This window comes from Astyanax mexicanus, chromosome 1 (genome assembly GCF_023375975.1).
Source record: "Astyanax mexicanus isolate ESR-SI-001 chromosome 1, AstMex3_surface, whole genome shotgun sequence".
NCBI lineage: Eukaryota > Metazoa > Chordata > Actinopteri > Characiformes > Acestrorhamphidae > Astyanax > Astyanax mexicanus.
This window is the reverse complement of record NC_064408.1, coordinates 110,448,163-110,473,426: the sequence shown is the minus strand read 5'-3', so window position 1 is coordinate 110,473,426 and position 25,264 is coordinate 110,448,163. Positions and strand designations below refer to the sequence as shown.

Genomic DNA, 25,264 nt, shown 5'->3' with positions numbered 1-25,264 from the left:
ACATTTTACTGAGTGGGTGTGCTTTTTCAGCGCTCGTTTGGCCAAATGTTTGCGTGCAAGTGTGAGAGAGGGAGTGTGTGTGTATGTGTGTGTGTGTGTGTATGTTTGTGTGTGTTATGTGCATGGGCGGAGAGCTTTGGTGTGTTGACGTATGAAGACAGAGAGATGGAGAAAGACAGAGAAAGAGCAGCTGTGTCAGTGCGCATGCATGCACTTGTAATATGTGTGTGTGTGTTCCTCGTCTGTGAAATGTCACCATGTGGATCGATGGGGCTTAACAAGGGCTAGAGGCCCTGATCTGATCACTCTTGTTCATGGAATCTCCCCCAAAAGTCGTCATCACCCTCTCCAGAGCTTCAGTTTAACCCTTTAAAATGCAGAATTTAACTGGCCCACATAATGGTAAAAATCTCATCCTTTTATTAAAGACTCTGAGCTAGTAATTAACACTGTTAAATTGAGATTATGTAGCAATTTTTGCTTAAAACAGCATAAATGCTTTACTGACTGCAATCAAGAATGATGTCTATGTCACCACCACTTCCTGTTGCTGCACTATGTAACTTTGGTGGAGCGAACCAGAGTCACATGCGTAATATTACTCCTGTAATATAATCACTTCAGGCCACATATTTCTTTTACTACCAGTGACTGTTCTATATATCTCCAAGCTTGTCCAGAAATGCATGTGCAAGTACAATTGTCCATAAAGGGGCAGCTCAACGTGTGCTTTGTGTTTATAGCAATGGTGTAAAACTGAATTACATGGTCCAGGGGAAGCCAAGAAGCAAAAATACCAACTCTTACATAATGCTGCTTTAAAGCATTAAAATGTACCATAATATCAAACAGCTCATATAAAAATACTAAATATGTGCTGAATTAACTATTTGACTGATGTTAAAAAAAATATGGTTAAACATATCGTTCAAAACAGACCTGTGAGGTTCATTTTATGGTCTGAACTGAACTGTGACTTTTGCCTATACTTTTCCACCTATACCAAACACACACAGACACAAACACACACACACACACGCACACCACACAGACTCGACCAAAATCCAGACACATCAAATCAGAGTTTTTTTCTTTTCTTTATGATTTCAAAGTGCTGAACAGAGCCTCCAGTGAACCAAAGAGAAAAAAAAGAAATAATCTAAACAAACCAGAAGAGACATAGATTTTTTTTCTTTTTTGTCATCTTGTTTCTTTCTCCAAAAGAAAAAAACAAACAAATAAACAAAAAAAAAAAAAAACAGATGCACAACTCGTACCACAAGATTTGAAAAAGCTATCGGATAAAAACACTTCAAAATATTAGTTTTGTCTCGTGTGTATATATATATATATATATATATATATTTATATATTTATATAATTTGTACTTCTTCCATCTCGTCTCAAAAGTGTCGCCTGTTGGGCGACGTTAGCAAAAAAAAAAAAAAAAGCCCAAGTTGGTGATGAACGTGTCCAAGCCCTTCAGGAGCCGGCGGTCTTCGCAAAATAAATACAGGCCAGAAAAGGCAAGAAAGAGAAAACCATGCATATAGTCTGTTTTTTTCCTTTTTGTACAAATAAAAGACTTTTTGCAACAAGTCCTCCATATTAATAAATGGCATTAACAATATAAACTTACAAAAAATGAGCATGAACGCGGAATGTTTCGTTCCTCCCGCCCCAATCTCTCTCTCATTTCCCCTCCTTTTTTCTCAAAAATCCCCACCCCCCCTTTTCTCTTTCACTGTTTAAGTGCTTGTAGCCCAAATCCTCCTCCTTTACCTGCTCTTTTTTATTTTATTCTACAGTCCTACCTCTATGAACCTCTGGTTTTTCAGAAACCAGAAAACGAATATGAAAACAACAAAAAAATCTACAGTCCTTTCAAGTTTGTGGAACTCGCGGTCATTAAAGAGTTAGTGCGCAGAAAACAAAACCTCTGTTCTGCTCGGTTTTAAAACCTTCACCTCATAAGGTGAGTCTTTAGTATTAAAATAATTTAGAGTTGAAATAGAAATGGAATCCACTCATGCCCTTCTTTTCTTTCCTTTCTTTTTCTTTCCTTCGCTACCTTTTCTGCTCCACTGGCTAATCTGTTTTTTTTTTCTCTTTTCCTATTTAAATAGCACTTAGTAAATTGCACTTGTATGCTGTTTTGCTGGGGTGAAACGGAGTGTGATTCTGTGGTTAAAAAATTTAATGCACTTTTTTTGTCTGGCTGCTCCGGACGCTGGTTGATTCGTTTGTCTAAAGCTTTCTTCAGAGATGCTTCAAGGATCATTTCCAGAGCTTTTCAACCTGACCTTTAGCTGCTGCATCTGTAGAATATATCTGTATATATATATATATATTAATATATAATGGCAGATTGAAGGATAACATCTTAGGACTTTTTAACTGCAACTGTAAAAAACATTAACCCTCCTGATATGTTTGTCCTTCTGAAACAGCACTAATGTTTTTGAGCCAAATTGACCTGGTGCATTTTAAACTATGCAAAACAACATTGTCAATTAATATGGATTTAATAAATATTTAGAGTAATCAAATTTATGTTTTTAAAGTGAACAGGTTTACCTTGATTCACTGTTTTTTCATTTTAATCTGTGTCTTAGTTTTAAAGATAAAATATATTTTACCCACTGTAGCCTCTGTATTTATTTTTTATATGACCCAAACATTGTTTGCATAATATAAGCATTGAAAGTGATTACAAACATATTAAATAAGTAATTTTCCATTTACATGTTCAATACACTAAACCTAGCAGAAAATGACCTATGCTCCATTTTTTTGCCATTTTTAACTATGAAATTTTGGGGTCAATTTCAGGGTTAAAAATTATGGATCCACAGGGTGTCCATTGCATGACGCCACAGAAGAACCATTTTCATAAAATACGTGTGTCAGTTTGAAGAACTTTTTAAATGTTTTTAATGTAATTTAAATTGTTTTTATTTCACCAAAAAGGGTTCTTCTGATGCATCACTCAAACACATCCTTTGTAGCACCTTTTTGGTTAAGAGTGAATCCATGAAAATCTAAGATAAATCTGCATGTTTAAGACTTTATTGCTTTGTAGCTGCTATAAAAACTAAAGTATTAGCTTAATGTTTGCAATTGTATGGGCATCTTTATAAGAATTTTGCGCTGATTTGATCATTTTTATGTACACTATATGAACAAAAGTACTGGAAAACCTACACATTACACCTACAGAAGCTTGTAAGCATCCCGTTCTAAACCTGTATGCATTAGTGTGGAGTCGGTCCCCCTTTACATCTCTAACCGCAGGTGTTAAACTCTGCATAGCATTGAAAACTTCATCTCCTCAGCACTCAGACTCTGTGCTCTGTAACTTTACATTACCAGACACTTCGTAGCTGAGTTGCTGTGGATCTTAAACTCATTCAGAGTTGATGGTGGAATATTTAGGAGGTGGAACATTTCACCAACTGGCTTGTTTCAATGGTGGCATCCACAATTACAGTCTAAAGTTGATTTACTTTTTGAAACGTGTCTTTCAATACTTTTGTTCATATATTGCATGTTTTTGCCAATACTTTTATTATTTAACGCTTAACATTTTAAAAAATGTTGAAATGTAGGTATGTAGGCACTACATCTACCTATACTTGAGAAATAACCCAGTAAATACCAGTCAACACGTTGGTTTAAAATACTGCTCAAATATATATGTCCGAAATCTATCATTTATTAAAGCAATAATCTGGTTAGTAGAGGTGTGCCAAAAAATCGATTCACATAAGAATCTTGATTCTCATTTACTACGATTCAGAATCGATTTAAAATGTCCCAAAATCGATTCTGAGGGGCGGGTTTTAGACTGATTTTGGGCTGGGTATTTTTGTTGGACCTGGCAACCCTGGGGATAGCGCTTGTCCCTTTGGAGATCTTCCAGACACACACAGAGCGTAGGTGTTTGAGAATCACCGGTAAGATGGCAGAACAAGCACTATATTACCTTAGATTAACGTGTAGTTTCAATGTTTTATGGCAGAATGCTTCATAACAAGCATAAAAAAGATCGCTAGTAGTTAGTTTCAGTAACTGTTAGCTAGCTAACTAGCTAACTTTCCAGTTCCACCTTAAATAACGCTACAGGTGGCAGCGGGCTGCAGCATTTAAGGCGGAACGGAAAAATAACAATAAGCTAATCAGAGCTAATTTCAGCTCCTCATCACAGAGGAATTAAGGAATGGACAATATGAATTAATTTCTCCACCTCCTGCCCCCTTTCTGAAGAAATACAACCACCTTAAATTAACTAGTTAATCAGCAGCTGCTCCTGAACTTTAGCGCTCCACTGCTATCATCACATCAGCCCAGCAGCGTCACCTACACACCACCGCTAGTAGCCTGGTAATAAAGCAGTGTTATTTATTTATGTATTTATTGTTCATTAACGTCATTGTGATATCCCAGTGATTCCTCTGTCACTGAGGACCCACATTCCTGCACATTTTATTGTTTTTGTAACACATTACTTGCTCCAGGACCAGTGTATATTATGGAGGGTTTTTTTTCAATACGATTCATAAGCCAGAAGCAGAAATATTTATAATTCAAATCGTTTTGAATCAAAAATCGATTTTGAATCGAATCGTGGCCCCCAAAATCGGAATCGAATCGAATCGTGAGATAGTAATCGATTCCCACCCCTACTGGTTAGTGGTGCAAATTGAGTAACAATGCCACCCTTCTGTGGCAGACTACGTTTTAGTTTCTAAGCCAGTTAAACACAACAAACTACCCCAATAAAAGTCCTAGGGCAAGAATCCTTACGCTATATTAGCATACCTGTATAACATTATTAAAATGTAAGTCATGCTGGGCTGGATTCCAAATTATTGCCAATATTCTTGCCAATATTCTTTCAAATACCCTGCCAATATTATTGTGCATCCCTATTCCAAAGTGTGGACAACACTGAATTTGTCATCTGTGGTAAATCCATCATATTCTACAGATGCAGCAGAAGCAGATTATATTGAAAAACACTGAAAAAATTCTTTAAAACACTTAACTTGCAAGAAAGCGAGGGTCTGTGTGTGATGTGTACATGTGTGACTGAACAGCTATTGCCTTCCTAGTCTACATGAGTGGCAGCAAAGCATTCTGGGTGCTTTCTGACTGAAAAAAAAAAAAACTCCCAACACACTCTCACTCACACACATTCGCAAACACAATGTTTCCCCGTGACACACTGAACCATAGTCCAAAAGCACAGCTTGTTCCCTCACACTTACACGCACTCAAACGCACACACACATACACACACTCATTTATAGTCACACACATCTACAATGTCCAGTGCAGGGCCAAAGTGAAAAAAGCGCTTCTCTGGCTGAGCTCCTGTGGCACCGAAGTGCCGCATCAGAGTCTCATGGGAAATGTAGTTCATGAGTCTCTTCCAACTACAGGCTCTGTCCCTCAGTGATGCGTTCTGCACTGCCGCCATCTGAGTGAGCATTTGTGGGAGTGTCTGTGAGCTTGGTGGGCGTTTCTCTCATCAGTAGGGAAGGGTGTCCAGGAACCTGTCGATGAGCGGAGGGGGCGGGACTAAGTCCTCCAGTTTCAGGTAGAAGATCCTCTGGAGGCCTTGAGTACGCTGAGACCGGAGCTCGGCCCTCAGGCCCAGCACGGCGGCCGTGGAGGGAGGAGCCTTGCTCGCGGCAGCCACGCCTCCGGCCCCGCCGGAGCTGAGGTGTTCCCGCAAACAGCAGATGAGTTTGGACTGCAGCTCCTCTACCTTCTTGGGCTCTTTGAGGCCGGGGCATTGCTCTGCAGAAACAATAGACAGGAGAGAACAAAAGAATGAGCTTCTGGAACTTACAGTTCACAGTGTGACTTTTATATAAGAAAGGAAGTTGACGAGGAGTGAACAGTGTCACGAAAAAAGGAAGTGAAATTAGCATTTCACAGAACAGCTGATAATTGTGTATACACAGTAGCTATTCCTACAGCTCATGCACCTTGGCATGTTCTCCTCCACCAGTCTTACACACTGCTTTTGGTTAACTTTGTCACATCTGGTGCAAAAATTCAAACAGTTCAGTTTGGTTTGATGGCTTGTGATCATCCATCTTCCCCTTGATTATATTCCAGAGGTTTTCAATTTAGTAAAATCAAAGAAACTCATACTTTTTTTTCCAGAGCTGTATTCTATATTCTAATTATATATATATATATATATATATATATATATATATATATATAATTTACTCAAGGCTAATTACCCAACCCACTCATTAGGACTCTCCCTATCACTAGTGATGCCCCAACACCAGGAAGGTGAAGACTAGCACATGCCTCCTCTGATACATGTCAAGTCAGCCACCACCTCTTTTTGAACTGCTACTGATGTAGCATTGCTGAGTAGCGTCACAGCGCACTCGGAGGACAGCACAGTGACTCGGTTCCAATACATCAGCTTACAGACGCCTTGTGCTGATCGACATCACCCTTTGGAGTAAGAAGAAAAAGAGTGCCATCTACCCACCCAGAGAGAGCAAGGCCAATTGTGCTCTCTCAGGGCTCCGGCAGCTGATGGCAAGCTACATGAATGGGATTGGAACCAGTGATCTCCCGAATATAGTGGCAACTCTTAGTCCACTTATTTGAATGTGCTTTTTTGCTTTATATCATAATTTGTCATACATTTTATTTGTATTATCTTATCTTAACAGACAGTTATTAAATCATTTAACAGCTATTTGAAGGAGCATGTGTGTGACAAATAAGCTGTGATCTGATTGCATATGCTATTACACATACACAGCTGTAGCTGCTACATATGTGGGTACTGGACACACACACACGCGCGCGCAAATGACACACACCCCTACAACGGATTCTCTAAAAGGATTACCATCAACACATGTAGCACAATTAGCAGCATTATGTGGGGCTGTGAACAGGCAAACCTGATTAGGGCTTGACGCTAATGAAGTTACCAATAGCAACACCGCAGCCCCTACACCACCAGCAGCCTCCTAATATAAGACTGAGACATGACCCCCACCCCCTTCGCTCCCCACCCCCCCACCTTTCCACACACACACACACACACACACACACACACAAATGTTGTTATATAAATGTTATGTAAAACTGTAATACTTGTGTGTTGTGCGCGAGTGTGTATAAGGTGACAATAGGGACAAATGCCTGGAACCGTGTCACACTCTCTCCTAGCTGTTTGTCTCACTGAGTTAGTGTGAAGCTTCAGTTCTATCACTTTGGAGGTGCTGTGTCAATAACAACCCTCGAGCCGAGCCTGCCTACTCCACACACTTCACCAGAGTGTATGTGCTTGTGGATGAGTGTGTGTTTATGTAAATTTCTGTAAAATTGTCCGAGTGCTGAGCGTTTAACCCCTTATGACCCAAAACAGGCCCAGATGTGGAAATAATTTACAGTAGTTATGCTGCAGCAAATATTGGAAGTATACTCAAGTATCTCAAGTTGCTACATGTCCAACATGCAGGCTGTTGGCATGGTTATGTCCCTTGTAATTAGTAAAATAACAGAAAAAAACTAAATTATGTATTAATTACAATGCATTTCTAGCATAACAACTGCATAATTATTCATAATAATCATTCAAAGGCTATACAGACTTCTATCATTGCTACTCTCAACATAAAGCTCACCATACTGCTAATTGAAATTTAGAAAACTTTATTGAGAAGGTCATATTCAGGTGCCAGGTGGAAGAGACACCACATTTCTGAAGTTAGGTGAGGTTATTTAACATTCCACAATCCACAGCATCATGCTTGTACTGGGAATACATTATTAAGGGCATTATTACCCACAGTGGACAGTGCAGTGGGTGGTAATGATTGTAATCATGAAACATCTAAGGGTATTTTCACGCCAGCACCATTTGTTCCAGTTAACACGGACTCTGGTTCATTTTTACCTTTAGTACGGTTCGACTGAGTAGTTGTAAAACAGTAATTACATTCGAGTGCTGATCAAAACAACCGAACCAAGACCAGCAGGTGGAGGTGGTCGCTTGTGGTGAGAAGGTGATCCAGTCTCGATCCGACCCAGCTATCAAATATACTCCTTTTATTTGAGCTAAACTGCTGATAAGGCGCAGTTTAATCTGATATATTAGCCAGATAATGCTAATCACCACAGTTATGAACAAACGCTATGTGTGCTCCATGCTGTTTACACGCGACGTGTGTGCTGTGTTCACTAACTGCATATGTTTTATTAAAAACACTGTGTTTGAAAGCACAGCATTTCAGCGTTCAGGGTTCAAGCAGCTTTAAACTGCACAGATTTACTTTCTTGCTCACATGCCAGACAGCTCTGACCAATCAGAGGACACTGCATGCTCACATGCTTTATTGTTGCGCATTTTGGTGCTTTAAAGTTAACTTATCAACTGATCCGGACCATAGAAACCAACTACAGGTGTGAAAAATCCAAATTTAAAGCAGGAAGGCCAACACACATGTCCTGCAGGTCACTAGTATTGGGACACAACAGAGACTGTAAAAAAAGATGGACATTGTGTCTCCGTTCCCATTCATTCAATGAAAATAAAGCCAAAATCTTCCGCCATGTTGGCGATCCTGATACCCGAGTCTGCACAGTATAGACCAGAGGAAGGAGAAGACCAGCAGGTCTCTCTCTACCTTCTTGGGCTCTTTGAGGCCGGGGCATTGCTCTGCAGTAACAATAGACAGGAGAGAACAAAAGAATGAGCTTCTGGAACTTACAGTTCACAATGTGACTTTTATATAAGAAAGGAAGTTGACGAGGAGTGAACAGTGTCATGAAAAAGGAAGTGAAATTAGCATTTCACAGAACAGCTGATAATTGTGTATACACAGTAGCTATTCACTTAAGTAAGTGCACACACCAGTAAGTGTGTATTATGTGTTGCTTTTATTTATCCTCATGCTGTGGGTGTTGAGTAGCGACAATGTCCCTCTGACTACTTCTCTCTCTCTCTCTCGCTAACTCTCACTCGCTTTCTCTTTCTCTCTCTCTAGGGGATGATCGATGGCACTCTTTCACTGCGGACACTTTTAGAGGGTCGATAGATTGAGTGGAGGAGTGGAGAGGGGGAATGAAGAGGGAGAGAGAGAGAGAGAGAGAGAGAGAGAGAGAGAAAGAAAGAGAGGGAGACGGGAGGATGGAGGAGGAGGACGAGGTGAGTGGGGGTCTGCTGAGTAGCGGTCGATTCCTCCCTCTACAGAGCTAAGTGCTGCTCCATGGAGGCCAACTCACACACACACACAAACACACACATTCCACTGAAGACTGAAAGCTGTATGTTGTAAATGGGAATAAGTGGTGGGATGAGAGAATATGCATATTGGTGGTTGGGCAGGTGGATCTGTCACATGTTTGTTCTATTAGGATTATTTTAAAATTGGTTATGAAGTTATAAGTATATCTTATAACTTATAATAATGTATTTTAATCTATTGTAGTTTTACAACTTAAAAAGAGTTTGTCCTGCTTTTTTTGGCATACCTGTATGTAATGTGTGGAGAAGGCTTTTTTACTATATTTTTAAGCATTTCTGTAAAGATTTGAGATGTTCAATGATAAATGATGCACTTTTACTTATCCAAACTGACCTAAAAGCATTAAACCTCTTGTTTATGTATCATTTTTATCATCAATTTCGGAAAAAAAAAAATTTTTGGGTTCATTTTTTTATTATTAAAGCTGTTTGTTTTGCACTATTTTTTAAATGCGTTGAGTAAAAAAATCTGTTTAAAGAAATTATTTAAAAGCCCATTATTAAAAGCACATTGGAGAATTAATAATTTATTTTTTCGAAAAAAAAAAAAAACATTTTTTGGAACTATTTTTTTCTATTAAAGCTGTTTGTTGTACACTAACTTTTAAGTGTTGAGAAAAAAATACCTGTTTAAAGAAATGATTAAAAACCCATTATTAAAAGCACATTGAAGAATCAATAATGCGACCAGGTTAAAGGTTGTTCTGCATTATGTTTACCAAAATAATGTACATATGTAGGAATACATATTGTCTATTGTTGTATTCTGTGATATCATTACTGCAAAGGCACATTTTAAGAAAGGACCCACAGTCATAACATAACTAATGAAGAATATATACCATGTAATATGTCATTAATTAAATAAAGTTGCTAAAAAATATTTTGCTTATCGATAAATGCAGTAAATGTTGATGTGATGTACAGAAACATATTCCTATTTATTCAAGCCTTAAAAATAAAAATAAAATAAAAGGCAAGACAGTTTTGTGTGTGCTGTGTGTTTATGAATATAGGTCAGCCTGCCGTTTAGCCTGGGTCTTAATAATGCATGTGCATATAACCTGAAACACCTGCTGACCCACACAACATGCAAACACACACTTTCACACTGCCCTACTTTGTCACCCAATATCCAGCAAACCCCACCTGTGCTCACAGAAAGCGCAGGAAACCCTTTCTCCATTCCTCGCCCTCAACCTCTCTCTCTCTCTGCCGGTCTCTTTTCTCTCTCTTCCCTCACGATTAAAAGGGGATTATTTATCCTGTGTAGGTAAACCCAATCTCTGGCGTCACCTGGCCTGCACCTGTGATTGCCGTGACAACCGGCGGCGGCCACACAAAGAGGTGTGAACGAGGGAATGGGAGAGCAGGGAAAAGTGAGAGCAGAATAAAAAAGAGGTGACAATGTGTCAGAGTGTGACAGGAGGATGGAGCAAGGATTATCCTCATATAACAACATGACTGACCTCTCTATGCTGCTCCCGCAAGTGCGTTTTTTTTCATGGTTACTGTTGCTAGGTTGGACAAGCTTTACATAAAGGTGGAAAAAAACGATTCACCATAAATAGAAATAAAAAAATGTAGTAGAGTCTTATGACTTTTCATCTGAAGGGCACTATTCAAACGATACATATTTTTCTTACCAAACATATTTTGTAATGTGGTTATAATGACTTTCAGCACATCACCCCATCCTTAAATCCCTACACTGGATACCAGTATGTTACATAATAGACTTTAAGGTACTGTTACTGGTTTATAAATGTCTTAATGGTGCAGGACCAGCATATTTATCTGATGTGCTCCAGCAGTATGAGCCGAGCAGAACTCTCAGATCATCAGGAACTGGTCAGTCAGTGCTGCCGAAGGTAAAAACTAAACATGGAGAGGGAGTGTTTAGCCACTACGCTGCTCTTAAATGGAACCAGTTAACAGAGAGCATTAGAAGAGCACCAACACTAAACACTTTTAAACAAATTTAAAAGCTGAGCTTAAAACACTGCAGCTCCGCCCACTTTTATTCTGAAACGACACTTCATGCTTCATTCTTTTTTTTTTATTCAATTTTTTATATTGCAAGTACAGCTAAGATTTTCAGTAATGTTTCTTATCAAACATGAAACCTTTATATGTAATGCTTTAAGAGAAATCCTCAAGATATAGCAGAGTAATATCAGGCAGAAGGTTTAGAAAAATTATGGCATGTTAAAGGATTATGGGTGGAAAACAAAAGGGTCAGCTGCAGTACACATCTGTAAGCTATATTGTGTTGTGCTGTGTGTTACCTGTGAGCAACACAAGAGCAGACAGGCAGGAGAAGGCCGGTAAGTCCAGGTTGAGACTCTGAAGGTGGGCGCTGAAGTCTCTGATGGAGTCGAGCCATTCTCCGAAACCTCGCAGACACTGCAGTCTGTGGAGCACCAGCCCTGTGCAGAACACAAACTTCTCCTCCGCCAACAACGACCTGAGAAGCAGACAGAGAGAGTGGAAAAGAGAGAGAGAAAGAGAGGGGTAGGGGTCAGGTTGATCAAGGATTGTTGTTATTTATTCAGCTTCAAGGTGGCGTTTGATGCCTGAAGTTCAGTCACCAGCTTTCATCTTTTAATTAATCGTCGCACGTCCGTCTCTCGCTGCACCAAAGGGACCAGATATCGGTTTCCATTTCTGCGATTCCATATTAACGCATGCACACAGGCACATATACGCATGCACAGGCACACGCAGGCCAAGCGTTAACACCCTCTCATCTCCTCGGCTATAACTAGCCCTGACTAGATGCTAAAAGTCTGTGTTCGGTTCAAGTTGTTATGCACGGAAACAATTACCATGGCAACAAATGAAAGCCAGCGTAGGGAAGAGCACATCAAAAGATCGGAATGGACTTAATTATGTTCGAGCTCTCCCAATTAAAGCTTTTAAAACATTCCTGAGATTTCTCTCTCCTCCACCACCCCCCCATCTCTCTCTGCTCCATCTCTCCCTCTCTCTCTCTCTCTCTCTCTCCCTCTTTCTCTCTATATTAGTGTGGGATAGAACACATTAAGTTGTTAAGTTTCTACTCAGGGTGGTTTCAGTTGACGGACAGCTGCAGAAGTTTAAATTAAGACGTTGATACATGTAAACAAAGGATACCCAAACATTTTGTCAAATACTCCTAAAATTAAAGGTGCTTCACAGGTGTTGAGTTTTAGCTGGAACTAAAAAAAATTGGGTTAGATCAAAAAACGCTGTTTTTGACGTATCTGTCAAAAATGAACACTAGACAAACATAAGAAAAATATGATATGTGTGGATTACGGGTGTGCCATACCATATTGTATGCAATAATATACATTTTTGAATATCGTGAATAATATTATACTCTGAAATATTGCGCTATATCACCCCACCACCCCTAATTATCACGTGCTACTTTTTTGCAGTTTTTGCAACTGTTCTCATTTCCTATTATATATCTACTAGAGACATATTATATCTGTCCAGTATTATTTATCTATATTTATGACACTCTGGATCATTGACTCCTTATATAAATCTGAAAAAAAATCTTGGATTTTTTGGATCTTAGTTAGGGGTGTGCATTACTTTTAAATTAATAATAATTTTGCATTTTGTTGCAGTAGTGAATTCTTGAAATATATTTTTTTTAACTCAGTGTTTTGTCATATCTCCAAGAGAATCATTATTGCGATGATGTCTAAACATTTAAAATATCTCATGGTTTTATAGATTTAACGTTCTGAATTACTAATTGTGGGTACGTGTAAAGAAACTAAAGGTTCCTATTATACATTAACATCAACAAATGCAATCCTTCTATAGTGCTCTGAAGCACCTTTACTTTTAAATATAATGTTTAAATATTTTTAAATCAGGTTTTAAGGACGTATTTTATAACATTACAGTGTATAACACTGTACATTGTAATTTTAAATGTTGCATTTTATTACTCAAATATACTTTTTTGAGTAATACTCTTGTACAGAATGGCTTACATTTAACTTATGTGATACTGGTTGGAGAATTTTAAGAGTCTAGAAGAACTTATTTGTTGTAGACTACTGTGCTTGCCCCACCAGGGCCTTAACCTAGGCTGCCACAAAGAATTCAGTATAAGAGTATGTAGTACAGATAACCCTGACCTAAGCTGTGTTGTCTCTTGCTGCTTCGTTCCTCTCTGTCCACTTTCCCCTCTTTTCCTCTCCTCTTGACCTCTCTACTCCTCTCGTTTCCTCTTTTCTCATCTCATCTCTACTCTTCTCCTCTTCATCTCCACAGCTCCTCTCGCCACTACCTCTTGACTAGCTCTTCACTCACAACCCTGCAATTTTAGACAGAAAAAAAAAACCTCTAGTATTTTTTTTTCCTGTGGAGGGCTCGGTCTCTGCTCATGAGCTGTTCTTCATTAGCTACCAATTACCAAACACACACACACTCTTGCGCACAGCAGGAGACGAGACGAGAGCAGGAGGGAAGTGGGCAAAATTGAAAAGAGGACGAGAGAATGAAAAGGAAGGAATATTAAAATCTCATCTATTTAATTCTGAAGCCCTGGGGTGCAGCTAATCGGAACATGAGCTTATTCAGAGAAACGGACACAAAAAACACACACACACACACATACACACACACATACACACACAGACACAGTCAGTGTACTTAGTACTTAGACAGTGATAAGGACTGACCAGTGGTTTGTGACAAAGACGTGAAACACGAAAAATAACAAAAAGTTCCTGAAGAGCACATTGTTCAGTTTGCGTCAGAACGACTCATTCGCAGGCCTGTTCATTCATTTACTATGTGAGGTTTTGCCAAATGCACCAATTATAAGTGTGTGTGAGCGTAATAAACAGCAAATATGTGGTGAGTGTTCTGAATGTATGATGTGTAGACACTTACATTTCTCAGGCTCAAAACTATAGTATTGTTGGTATCGACTAAATCCTTGTTTGTTGTTGCTTTGATTCACTTTTTGACACTTTCTGAATCTGTCAGTTGTTCTTTACATTGTTTCAAAATGTTTGACTAATGGACAAATAGAATTGAAAAAAATCCAAAAAGACTCGCAATAATGTGGAATAGTTTTTATTATTTTTATTTTATTTATTTTTCTATTAATTTAGAGAAACATGGGTTTGTTTTAAAAGTATTTCTGTTCAATATTTTATTGTGCCAATATTATTTTATAAATGGACCAGCAGAAATGCTCTGAAATTACTATAACTTTTTTGAATGAAAGCGGAAATCTTCAGCATATTATTGACCAGTTTGAAGATTAATTACAGGCTTAGAGTTTTAAGAAAATTAGGGAATATCTGTGTCATTGTGAATCGAGATTAAGCTGCCGTTAGCATACAGTTTTGGATTGAATATATAATGGAAAAAGATCCTGTGACAAAACTAGCCTGAAACAGCACACACTCATGCACTGTGTGATGTTGGTAGGTGTGTGTTTCATCCTTTTAAGAGTGTGAGTAGTTTTTAATATTGTAATCTAGTTCAATATTTATCCTAATGTAAAGAGATTCCGTTTAAAACAACTATTTTATAAGATTAATAAAAACTATAATATACTGGAAAAAAATAAAAGTGGGATTGTACCATTTCATCAAGATTAATGGGTTACTTAATGACATGAGGTGTCGTGTAAAGTGTCTGCGTGTTTCTGTAAGTGTGTGTCTATGTGAGTGTGTCATAGGCCCGGATGAATCCCCCCGCTAGAGTGAGTCAGAACCCCAGCCTGGAGCCCCCTACTGAGGCTGTGACGCCACCACCCACTGGCCTCCCTCCCTGCACCTGCTCCCTCACTTCTACCCAGAGAGAGAGATAGAAGGAGAGAGAGATATAGCGATAGCAGGAGACGTTGCAATGCTAGTTAAATAGGGAGCAGCTGAACTCAACCAAAAAAAAAAAAACTCCTTCCTGTCAAACTAACATCAGAACGCCACTGAGTCACTCGCACATTAACACATCACGCTTGCGATGCAAAAATCCACACTAGTTCGGTTTAAAAAAGCCCTGCATTAGTTAACAAAAGTGGATCGTACCCATAAACAACTATCCGGAATGGTGACGTGACGTGTGTGTGTGGGGTAGAGGGGGGGCGGTATGTGTGTCATGCACACTAAAGAAAGGGTTAGGGAGGGTTGCTATCCCATAAATTTAAACAAGTGAATGCTGAGGGTGGTCTGCACAGTGACCATAGCAACCTTACAGCTCACAGCCAACTGAGAGCAAAGAGGTCAGCGCATCCCGTTTGTCTAAATCCTAAGACTTTGACTCAACCACTCTGGATCTGGATGTTGTAACGTTTTCACTAGTGTTTAGTCGTGAAATAATAAGCTGATGATTCTAAATTTTCGCAATTGACACTGACATTTCTAGTCCAGTAAATTTTCTGAAATGTACAAAGTGCAGTGACCTCAAATTTTAAGAACGAAAATGGGTAAAAAAAAAAAAATATATATATATATATATATATCACTCCAAAGGGTGATATCACTCAGCACAAGGCATCTGTAAGCTGATGTATCAGAACCGAGTCGCTGCACTTTCCTCCGAGTGCACTGTGATGCTACTCGGCAATGTTGCATCAGCAGCAGTTTGAGAAGAGGTGATGGCTGACTTCACATGTATTGGAGGAGGCATGTGCTAGTCTTCATCCTCCTGGTGTTGGGGAATTACTAATAGATAGGAGTGGGTTGGGTAATTTGCCTTGTAAATTGGGGAGAAAATGGGATAACAAATGGAAAAGAATGTCTCAGTTTCAACTACAAAGAGGTTGGTTAGACTGGTTAGACAGATAATAGAAAGAGTAGAAAAGAGAGGCTGGTTTGACAGGTGGAGTGGCACTAAGAAAGACATTATGGCAATCAACACGCCAAGATGGTAAAACAAGAAAAGCAGGCTTGCCTGGGCCATATAAAATGAAGTGTATGGCTGCCATTCACCACCAAAAACTGTGTGTGTGAGCGTGAGAAGAAGAGCAGACCTACCTGTTGGCCAGGCGGAGCACAAACAGCTCGAGAAAGGCCGAGTCTATAAGCACGTTCTGGTCGTCGGGATGAAGCTCAGAGAATCCTGGCAGGCGCTCTGCCCAGCAGCGCGTGACCTCCATGGAACCGGTTAGCACTCTGTAGAACAGCTGGATCTGCTGAGCCTCGGCAAGACCACCGGTCTCTACAGCGCTGAACTACACAGACAGAGCAAGAGAGAGAGAGGAAAAGGGAAAAAGAGAGAACAAGTTCAGAAAATGTAGACACTTTAGAATAGTCCATTAAATTCAAATTTTGACACAAATTTTGAATTGCTGTTTGACTTGATTTTTTTAACCGCCTAAATGCCTTGTCCTGTATACAGGCTACAGGTGTAGGTGATACAAAACCCTTTTTGTCTGCAGTAAAATACCTTATTTACATTCTGAAAATGTGAGGGTTTGAAATCTCCTACAGTACATTTGGAGAAGCTGCCTGTTCACTTTCTCTCTGCTCCACTTAATAATTTCAGATCAGTAACAGGAATCAACCCAAATTCTGCATGTTTTGAAAATAGATGTAAAAACTAGACAAACATAACAACACTAAAAGTTTGGAGGACATAAACTGGTTGATTTGTATTCAGGAAAAAATGTATTTTAAAACTAAGTTCAGGAATAGACAATTTTATGGTTTTATTTATTATATGTTTTATCATCATAAAAGCTTTTTATGTAATGCTTGAATAGAAATGCTCAAGATTTAGTGGTGTAATGTCAGGCAGACTATTGCCAAAAATCCTGGACTGTTAAGGGTTAAAGTGATGTGATGAAAAGTTTCTACACCATTACCTTAGCATCGTATCACCTGCAAGTACAGTTTATCACAAACTTGCCTCGAAATGTGTTGAACTATTCTTAAATAGGCGTGTTAGTGTGCTTTCTGAGACTGTATCTGTATCTATATCACAGCGAAATAAAAAAATATATAATTTTAAAATCATAGCAGGTGAAGCAAGCAGCTTTTCACCTTTCTACATTCTTTTACTTCCTAATATTAATGACTTAGTTTTGATATTAATAATAGTCTGTTTTTTTTAGGTAGATAAAGAACATTAGGCTCAGTGCAGGCACCTGTCTGTAGTCCAGTTCTCTGGGTATGGACTGGGAGTATGCTCTGACCAGAGCATTCAGCAGGCTGAGAGGAGGTGATGGAGGTGACGGCTCGGGCTGGAGCGGACTCTTTGGTTTTGATGGCAGACGACCTCTCCTCCCCTTTAGGTTATCTGTGCGCACCACTAGAAAATAAAACACAAATACACACACACACACGTTAGTCTAACCAGAAGCTGGGCCTGCTTATGCAGCATAAGGTTGATAACCTGATACTGATAAACAGTTTTAAGAAGATACACATGTTGCTTTACAACAGCAGTAGGGATTCAAAGTAGGGGTGGGTGATATGGCCCTAAAATCACAATATTTCAAAGTATTTTAACGATACTCTTGCCGTTTTACAAAACACTAAATTAAAACAATTATATCAATCATACACTACTGCAACAAAATGAAAAAATGAAAATTTTACTGTATTATTGCATACGATATGATATGGTATTGCTTGACTCAACACATACAGAACAGCTCATCGATTATATATTGATTATAGAGCCATTCGTGTTAAAGGAGAACTCTGGTGTAAAATGTAAAATTTTTGATGTAGTAAAACATGATAAAAAGTACTTACCCTTGATGAATAGCAACACCTCCATTCTCCCACAGCGTTCCGAGATCCAAAGATTTTAACAGTTTGTCCAAACACCCTTCAGACTGGGTGACACGGGGCATAATTTATGTAATGATGTAAACAGTGTTTTTTAATAAGCTTCTTGTGAACTTTTAAGGTTATTAATGCCTTGTTTTAAATGTCAGGGCTCTCCGGATTCTAGCAAGGAGGTGTGGAGCTACTTTGAGCCTGAATAACTGTGGAAAAAACAATTTATCGGGCAAATTATGCCCCGTGTCTCCCAGTCTGAAGGGTGTTTGGACAAACTGTTAAAATTTCTGGATCTTAGAACGCTGTGGGAGAACGAAAGCGTGCTAATTATCAAAGATAAATACATTTTTATCATGTTTAATTACACCAAAAGTCAATATTACACCTGGAGTTCTCCTTTAAGTGAATACGTGTGCAGTACTATAGAAAAAATAAGCTCAGGCTGGATGAAAATATAGTTATAGTAAAGAGAACAGAGTAAGCACACTTTATGGATAGAAGTATTGGGTCACCTGCTCATTCACTGATTCTGAAATCAAGTGTATTAATGATAGTTTGTCCTATTTCTATTGGAATAACTGTCTTTTCTGTCTAGAGAATGATTTATAATAGATTGTGTGTTTGCTTTAAAGGGATTTGACAAGCTGTGTGCATTATTTTGCACATCTGTTTTAGCAATGGGTGCAACTTAGTAAAGTAGTTGGATGCATTAATTAGAGGGGGTGTCCACAAACATGTGTAGTGTATCAGGCAGCAGTACAGGACAGAGCACTATAATTCCAGATAACACAGTTTCCCCTGATTTACAGCTTAATGCATTATGCCAAGAGTCCTGTTGTCAATATCTCTCTAAAGGGATTTGACAAGCTGTGTGTGTTGTTTTGAAAGGTGATGAATTATTTTTAGTAATTGTTGAATGCATTCATTAGAAAGGGTGTGCAGCAGGGCAGACTCTGACATTCTAAGAGGAGGGGGACAAAACTGGACACACAGATAAATATATACTTGCTTTCTTTAGCACAATGTCCTTACTGTATGTATATTACAGAATATTACAATTCTGTCCCTTTCTCTGTCCAACTGTCCACTTATCAGTGACTCTAACTGACCAGTAGAGGGCACTTGTGAGCCGTGCCACTGTCCAAACCCTAAAGGCTTTTTATATGGAGAGGACAGGAAAGTGTGAGACAATGGCAATTACACCAAAACTCCAAAGTGTATGATTTTCTTGATTTAAAAGTGCAAACCATTTCTAAATGGATGATATATATATTAGTACATCAAGACAACTGATGCCCAATTGTTTGTAATGTCTTTTTCACACGATCAGGTACATTTATTCCATTTACTGTAATCACCGGTGTCAAGCACATATGTACTGTCCACAACGCTCAACCTGCACAAGCGGACGCTGAATGTCCTCATAAGCACGATTACCCAAAATGCAGGGCAACCTATACATGCCTGTGCTCTATACAGTGTGATTATGGCAGCGGATCAGAACTGATTGGCGAGATGGATTGTGTGACGGTAATCCTGTAACCGATAAACATCCCTATTAACGCTTAATTCATTCACTGTGCGAGCAGACCAGCTGAGCACTGTGTCTCTATTAGTGCACATATCCTCCAGGTTTCTCTATGTGTGTGTGTGTGTGTGTGTGTGTCTTAAACGATTAAGGTGGCGGCCGTCCATCTCCTCCTCCACCTCGCCCGTCTCTAACCACAGGTCCAGGTGGGGTCATATGGCCCTTATAATTGCCATGATAAATAGTCAAACAAGGCAGGAGGGGGAATGAGCACCAGGGGGATTGCTGTTTACTAGGAGGCCCCCTATGAATCTCTACCTACTTTGTACAGGTGTGTGTTTGTGGGTTTGTGCAATGTGTAAGATCCCATTGTGACAGAGAACATTGTGGGGACATTACTCATTCACTCATTCATTTATTTTACTAACAAAACGCATGTGTTTCTGTGTTTTTGTGTTTGTATTTAACATGCTTTGAGGACCCACAGTATCCAGGATGCAGAAAAAGGATGGAAAAAAATGACATGCATGACTCCTTGAGGTTAGGCCTAGGATTAATTTAAAGTGTGGCTAAACAGGCATTAGACTACGCTCATCATAGGGAACAAGTTCAATGCTGTGAGTTTGTAGGATCCTTGGCATGTGCCAAAGTAGATGAAGACAACCTAGCTTTTACTAGAAAATCCAGGTCTCCTTCTGAGTTGAACATAAGGTCAAGCCCAGGGTTACAGTACCAAAGAAATCAATGGACCCATCACAGGCAGAACTATACAACTCTGTGTGAGTGTGTGTGTGTGTGTAAGTCTGAGTCTAGAGCAACTTTTTGCTGCTTGACACAAAAGGAAAATCTACCCATTCTCATTTTCCACTACATATATAACAGAAAACAGAACACACAGCACATTATTGATACCGTGAAGTGTCTGATTGCTGCGTACTGTGAAATCTGATATATATACTCTGGAAACAAATTAAGAGACCACTTAAAAATGATGAGTGCCTTTGATTTTACCAAATTGAAAACATCTGAAATATAAACAAAAGAAAGGAGGATGATCACAAGCCATCAAACCAAGCTAAACTGCTTAAATTTATTTTTGCACCAGGAGTGGCATACAATTGTTCAAAAGCAGTGTGTAAGACTTGCGGAGGAGAACATGCCAAGATGCATGAAAGCTGTGATTTAAAAACAGGGCTATTCCACCAAATATTGATTTCTGAACTCCTAAAACTTGAACTTGTTTTCTTTGCATTAATTGAGGTCTGAAAGCGATAAACAAGCAGATCAGCTGAGCACCGTGTCTCTATTAGTGCACATATCCTCCAGGTTTCTCTACAGCTTCTTTCTCAGTAGTTTAGAAAATAAAACAACAATGTTCATTACTCAAACATTACTCATTTATTTAAACATATACCTATAAATAGCAAAATCTGAGAAACTGATTCAGAAACTGAAGTGGTCTCAATTTTTTTCCAAAAAAGTTGTAGTAAGAGGTCTTACCTTCCTTCACCATGCCCACACTGAGACACTTCTGGAAGCGGCAGTACTGACAGCGGTTCCGTCTCCTTTTGTCCACAGGGCAGTTTTTACTGGCCAGACACACGTACTTGGCGTTCTTCTGTACTGTCCTCTGCAGCCACAAGCGACCAGACGAGAGAAAAAGACAAAATACAGAGAGAAAACGCAATAAGTAAACAGAAAAAAAATGTTTTTGTATTTCTTTGTTTATTTATTTATTTTACCCCTCCCCCTCTTTCCCTCTCCCCTTAAGAATTAAAGGGAAGCTTGCAGGTCATATTTTAATTACAATGTGAAAAATAAAACGCTCAGGCCCATCAGTGTAATTAGATAAAAATTAATTTCCCGCCACGCCTCGCCTGCAGCGCGAGCGCTTTATTAGCGCAGATGAGCGGCTCCCGCGGGACAGAGCGCGCGCCGCCTGATAAAGACGGGCAGAGAGAGAGAGAGAGAGAGAGAGAGAGAGAGAGGCTCCGGGACCTGTTTTCTCCTCCGCTGCATCCAAGCACGATTATTGCTGACCTTATTAAAGAGAAATCAAAACTGACCACCCCATAAAACCACTGAGAGAGAGAGAGAGAGAGAGAGAGAGAGAGAGAGAGATGCGAAAAAAAGAAAGCAACGACGCAAGAGAGAAAGACAAATAAAAGAAGTATAAATATACAGGATAAGGGAGAGGTGGGAAGATAAACTGATATATTTAGAGAGGAAAGAGAGAGATACAGGGAAGCAGAAAGAGAAACTGATATATTTAGGGGGAAAAGTTAGAGAGAAAGAAAACATACAGGGAAGCAGGTAGTAATGCGAGACTGGGTCACAGGGTGAGACAGACTAAAAAGAGAAAAATGAAAAATGATGTACACTGTGTGGGAGAGAGAGACATAGGGAGGTAACAGTGAGACAGAAATAAAAGAAATAGAAAGAGAGTCCATGGTGTTTGTGGGAGGGAAAGTGAGAGTAGCTACCTGGGTTTTGTGTTTTTAAATCAGGTTAATGCAGAGTTATGCTCTTATTATGATGAAGTTAAAGTTGAAGTATAACGTTTAAAACAAACAATGCATAAAATTAAAATTAACTAGTTGCAGGCCCGTCTCCCTCCACCCATCCTCACACTCTTCTATAGAGGGACCATTGAGAGCATCCTGAGCAGCTGCATCACTGCCTGGTTTTGGACCTGCACCGTCTCTGACCGCAAGACCCTCCAGCGTATTGTGAGGACAGCTGAGAGGATCATCGGCGTCTCTCTCCCCTCTATCACGGACATTTACACCACCCGCAGCATCCGCAAAGCAATCAACATTGTGAATGACCCCACCCATCCTGTTCTCCCTCCTGCCTTCGGGAAGAAGGTACCGCAGCATCCGGTCCAGCACGACCAGATTCTGCAACAGCTTCTACCCCCAAGCCATCAGACTCCTCAACTGCAGAGACTGAACTGATGGTTTTCTGTACATGCACACACACTCTTACCCCACTTACCCCAGAAAATGGAAGCACTAAAAACCCTACTACCTCACTGGACTCTATTGCACACTGTGTAATAGAGTAATTACTACCTCACCTGGTCTTTTTTGCACACTGCATAATTTGCACACTGTCTTGTTATTTATTATTCTTTGTCTGTATTGTGTTGTATTGTCTGTCTGCACTTTTGTACTGTTGCACTATTGTTCTGTCTACACTGTGTTTATGTGCACCATGGTCCCTGGAGGAACGTTGTTTCGTTTCACTGTGTACTCTGTATATAGCTGAAATGACAATAAAAAACACTTTGACTTTGACTTTGACAACTGCAGCTTCAGTGGAGGCTTTAATCAACAGGTGAACTGAACACATCTCATACACACACACACACACACTAGCATACAGACAGGCCTAAACTCGCGCCCACAGCCAGTCACGTGACACGATCTCTCCTGTTTCTCTTAAATTAATAGGACGCAGCGCGTGAGCTGGTTATGGACCAGTCTAATCTAATATGAAGGGCTGCCCCAAGCACACACACACACACACACACACACACACACACAAACACACACACACATACACACACACAGCCCTTGCATACACAGAGTGGTGTTTGATGGAGATATCTGGTGAGCGGCTACCAGTTAATCCAATTTACACATTTTGGTTTTGCATATGTCCCTCAGTTCATTTCCAAATGATGTTAATTCTCATGCTCATTTAATTAAGAAACAAATGAAGCTTAGCCTGGTCTAAAGCAAGCGAGCTGGAGCCGCAGCTAGAAAATCAACAGTCTGGAGTGTGCTCTGATTCTTCATTAAAGCTTGTCTAATCATGTATAACAGTGGGCAACACATTTAGACCCAGTCAAATATACTATCCCTCTCTCTAACACACACAAACACACACACATAATAAAGGTGTAACAGTTTCAGTCAGAGATGTCATGATACCACTTTTTCAAATTTCTGTCTACTTCAATGTTCTTTATACAAAGTGTATGGAATAAATTGTAAGCAACACCTTTAGGCCCAGTAAAACAAACACACACACTAAAGATTCAATTTCAGATTGTCAAAGGTGGTATCATGCAACATTTTCTGACACTAATATCATTCCAGCTTATTACTTATCTACTAAAGGATCTAATTATTTCCTACTTTCTATTGTGGCTTATGCAGATTATACAGGTAAAAAGTCTCAGTCCTAATGGGCTGCCCTGTATTGTGCCTGCCTTATCCAAAAAAGAATCCCAAGCTGAAAAGTCCTTATATTTTTAATAGAAAGTAATTCTGCATGGCTAAACTGCTGTTGGCTGTTGCCAGTTACCAATCAGCCAATTCAGACATGAAACTTGAAGACATGAAGGTTTTAATTTGTGCAGTTATGACATAATGTTTATACACTTTATGCCAAAATCTAATCTTGAACAGTATTTCAGTCTTTCATGTCAACACTTATAAACTAATAAAGTTATTAAGGTCAAAATCATCAAACTAATTAAGTACATAGAAATCCAATAAAATACATTTATTTCTCAACACACACACACACACACACAATGATACACACATACACATGCATAAACTGTTACTACAACAGTGCTGAGCTCTTTGCTATGTGTGTTTAATGTATGAACTGTGATAGCTTCTACCACAGTGACCTGTTGCCATAAATAGACATTTTATTTTTGTAGGAGCCACAGGAGCCTGCTGCATTAAATTTTATGTTTATATTTTATACGGACTTCCCAACTTAAAAGCTGTGTTGTTAAGAGATAATTGTATGCACTTATACACACACCTTATCAGTTTTTCTACAAAAACATCGTAAAAATATCTGTGCTGAATTGATTTAGATTAAACTCGAATATTGCGCAGAAAAATTATTGTAAATAAAGCACTCAGGTACCTAAAACCTCTGCATACTACTGTACTGTATATAGGTATATGCACATATAAATAAACGCATGTGTGTACATACATCTAAATATTTACAAAAGGTCACCGCCTGGATTCAAATAAATAAATGTTCTGGTATTGCAGAAGCTTGTGAAAACGTTGCCACAGCGAATGGTTGCTGCAATCAATGCTAAAGGCAATCCAAACAAATAGTGTGTGACCTTTCTTTTACCAGGCAATGTATATTAACATGTATAAACAACGTTTATCACTTATATATCACTCAGCAATGCTTCTAAAACAGCTATAAATCCAAATCCATGTTTCATTCTGTATACAAGCTGACTACAAAAATGCAAATCCACAGTCATCGCTTGGAATCATCTTTGCACACACACACACACACACACTCACACACACACTTACATGCTGCTGCGGTCCAGTGCGCAGCAGCGTCCGCGGGGCTGGTACAGACAAGCGGCTGTGGATTCATGACATGTAACATGTGCTAATGGGCCAGTCGCACATCCAAAGGCCTTCAGGGACCCTCCATCCGTCCTCTTGCTTAATCAGACACTATCAGACCCTCTCTCTCTTTCTCTCTCTCTCCCTCTCTCTCTCTCTTGCTCCCTCTCTCCCCCTCTGGGTGTGTAATTAGAAGTGTGTGTTTGTTCAAGAGGAGAGGTGGAACTGGGTCATCATTAATTGGTTAAGTGTGTGTGCACTGTAATATGTGAGTGCCTGCCATCTCTGTATATCTCTATTTTTTAACCTAAGCCTGAGCCTGTGCATGGAA

At 39.4% G+C, this 25,264-nt stretch overlaps 1 protein-coding gene across 6 annotated transcripts in view; it reads right to left on the bottom strand.

Moving 5' to 3' along the window:
- Positions 1 to 4,685: 4,685 nt before the first annotated feature.
- The window catches only part of nr4a3 (nuclear receptor subfamily 4, group A, member 3), a 38,962-nt gene continuing 18,383 nt past the window's right edge, over positions 4,686 to 25,264 (bottom strand). For 5 of the 6 annotated variants that reach the window (XM_022679564.2, XM_022679571.2, XM_007229456.4 and 2 more), the window contains 5 exons: positions 21,083 to 21,212; positions 17,412 to 17,575; positions 16,300 to 16,496; positions 11,587 to 11,765; positions 4,686 to 5,805 (listed from right to left, as the gene is read on the bottom strand). In XM_022679564.2, the coding sequence (XP_022535285.2) occupies positions 5,534 to 5,805; positions 11,587 to 11,765; positions 16,300 to 16,496; positions 17,412 to 17,575; positions 21,083 to 21,212 (942 nt within the window). In that variant the 3' untranslated portion in view covers positions 4,686 to 5,533. Of the gene's footprint in view, positions 5,806 to 7,116; positions 8,711 to 11,586; positions 11,766 to 16,299; positions 16,497 to 17,411; positions 17,576 to 21,082; positions 21,213 to 25,264 lie in introns of those variants that run through there. The other variant, XM_022679574.2, reaches the window with a different exon arrangement.